General features: G+C 59.2%; 1 protein-coding gene across 1 annotated transcript in view; it reads left to right on the plus strand.

Moving 5' to 3' along the window:
• The first annotated feature begins 1 nt into the window (after position 1).
• The window catches only part of HTR1B (5-hydroxytryptamine receptor 1B), a 3,138-nt gene continuing 1,887 nt past the window's right edge, over positions 2–1,252 (plus strand). The window contains exon 1 of the mRNA XM_009646079.2: positions 2–1,207. Within this exon, the coding sequence (XP_009644374.1) occupies positions 2–1,141 (1,140 nt within the window). The 3' untranslated portion in view covers positions 1,142–1,207. The remainder of the gene's footprint in view (positions 1,208–1,252) is intronic.

Genomic DNA, 1,252 nt, shown 5'->3' on the forward strand with positions numbered 1-1,252 from the left:
GATGGAGCCGGCCGGCCCCTGCCAGGCGCCGCTGCTCCCCGCCAACGACTCTTACCACGGCCGAAACTGCAGCGGCGAGGAAGGGATCTACCAAGATGCCACCCCCCTCTCCGGGAAGATCGTGCTCGCCGTCGTCCTGGCGCTCGTCACCCTGGCCACGGTGCTCTCCAACGCCTTTGTCATCGCCACGGTCTACCAGACGAGGAAACTCCACACGCCGGCCAACTATCTCATCGCCTCGCTGGCCGTCACCGACCTCCTCGTCTCCATCCTCGTCATGCCCATCAGCACCATGTACACTGTGACCGGCAAGTGGACGCTGGGCCAGATCGTCTGCGATATCTGGCTGTCCTCGGACATCACCTGTTGCACGGCGTCCATCCTGCACCTCTGTGTCATCGCCCTGGACCGCTACTGGGCGATCACCGACGCCGTCGAGTACTCCACGAAACGGACTCCCAAGCGGGCAGCGGGCATGATCGCGCTGGTGTGGGTCTTCTCCATCTGCATCTCCATGCCCCCTTTGTTTTGGCGGCAGGCGAAGGCCGAGGAAGCCTCCCACTGTGTGGTGAACACAGACCACGTCCTCTACACCGTGTACTCCACGGTGGGAGCCTTCTACTTCCCCACTCTGCTGCTGATAGCCCTCTACGGGAGGATCTACGTGGAAGCCAGATCGCGGATTTTGAAGCAGACGCCAAAGAAAGCAGGTAAAAGACTAACGCGGGCGCAGTTAATCACAGACTCCCCGGGGTCGTCCTCCTCCGTCACGTCCATAAACTCCAAGGCCCCCGAGGGATCCAGCGAAACGGGCTCTCCCGTGTACATGAACCAGGTGAAGGTGAAGGTCTCGGATGCCCTGCTGGAGAAAAAGAAGCTCACGGCCGCTAGAGAGCGGAAGGCTACAAAGACTTTAGGGATTATTTTAGGAGCCTTCATCGTCTGTTGGCTGCCCTTTTTCATCATCAGCCTGGTGTTGCCTATTTGCAAGGGCGCTTGCTGGTTCCACATGGCCATCTTTGACTTTTTCACGTGGCTTGGATATCTCAACTCCCTCATCAACCCCATCATCTATACTATGTCTAACGAAGACTTCAAACAAGCTTTCCACAAACTCATACGTTTCCGATGCACAAGCTGAAAATTTTGAATGCGATGTGTTGTTCTCCGGGGCTGCCCCCATGCAGCCCCGTGCCCGACGCCACAGGTAGGTGCGGGCTCCCCGCGCCCCCGCCGCGGCGAGCGGCGATGC

The sequence above is a fragment of the Egretta garzetta genome, unplaced genomic scaffold (genome assembly GCF_000687185.1).
Source record: "Egretta garzetta isolate BGI_Z169 unplaced genomic scaffold, ASM68718v1 scaffold9, whole genome shotgun sequence".
NCBI classification, from domain to species: Eukaryota; Metazoa; Chordata; class Aves; order Pelecaniformes; family Ardeidae; genus Egretta; species Egretta garzetta.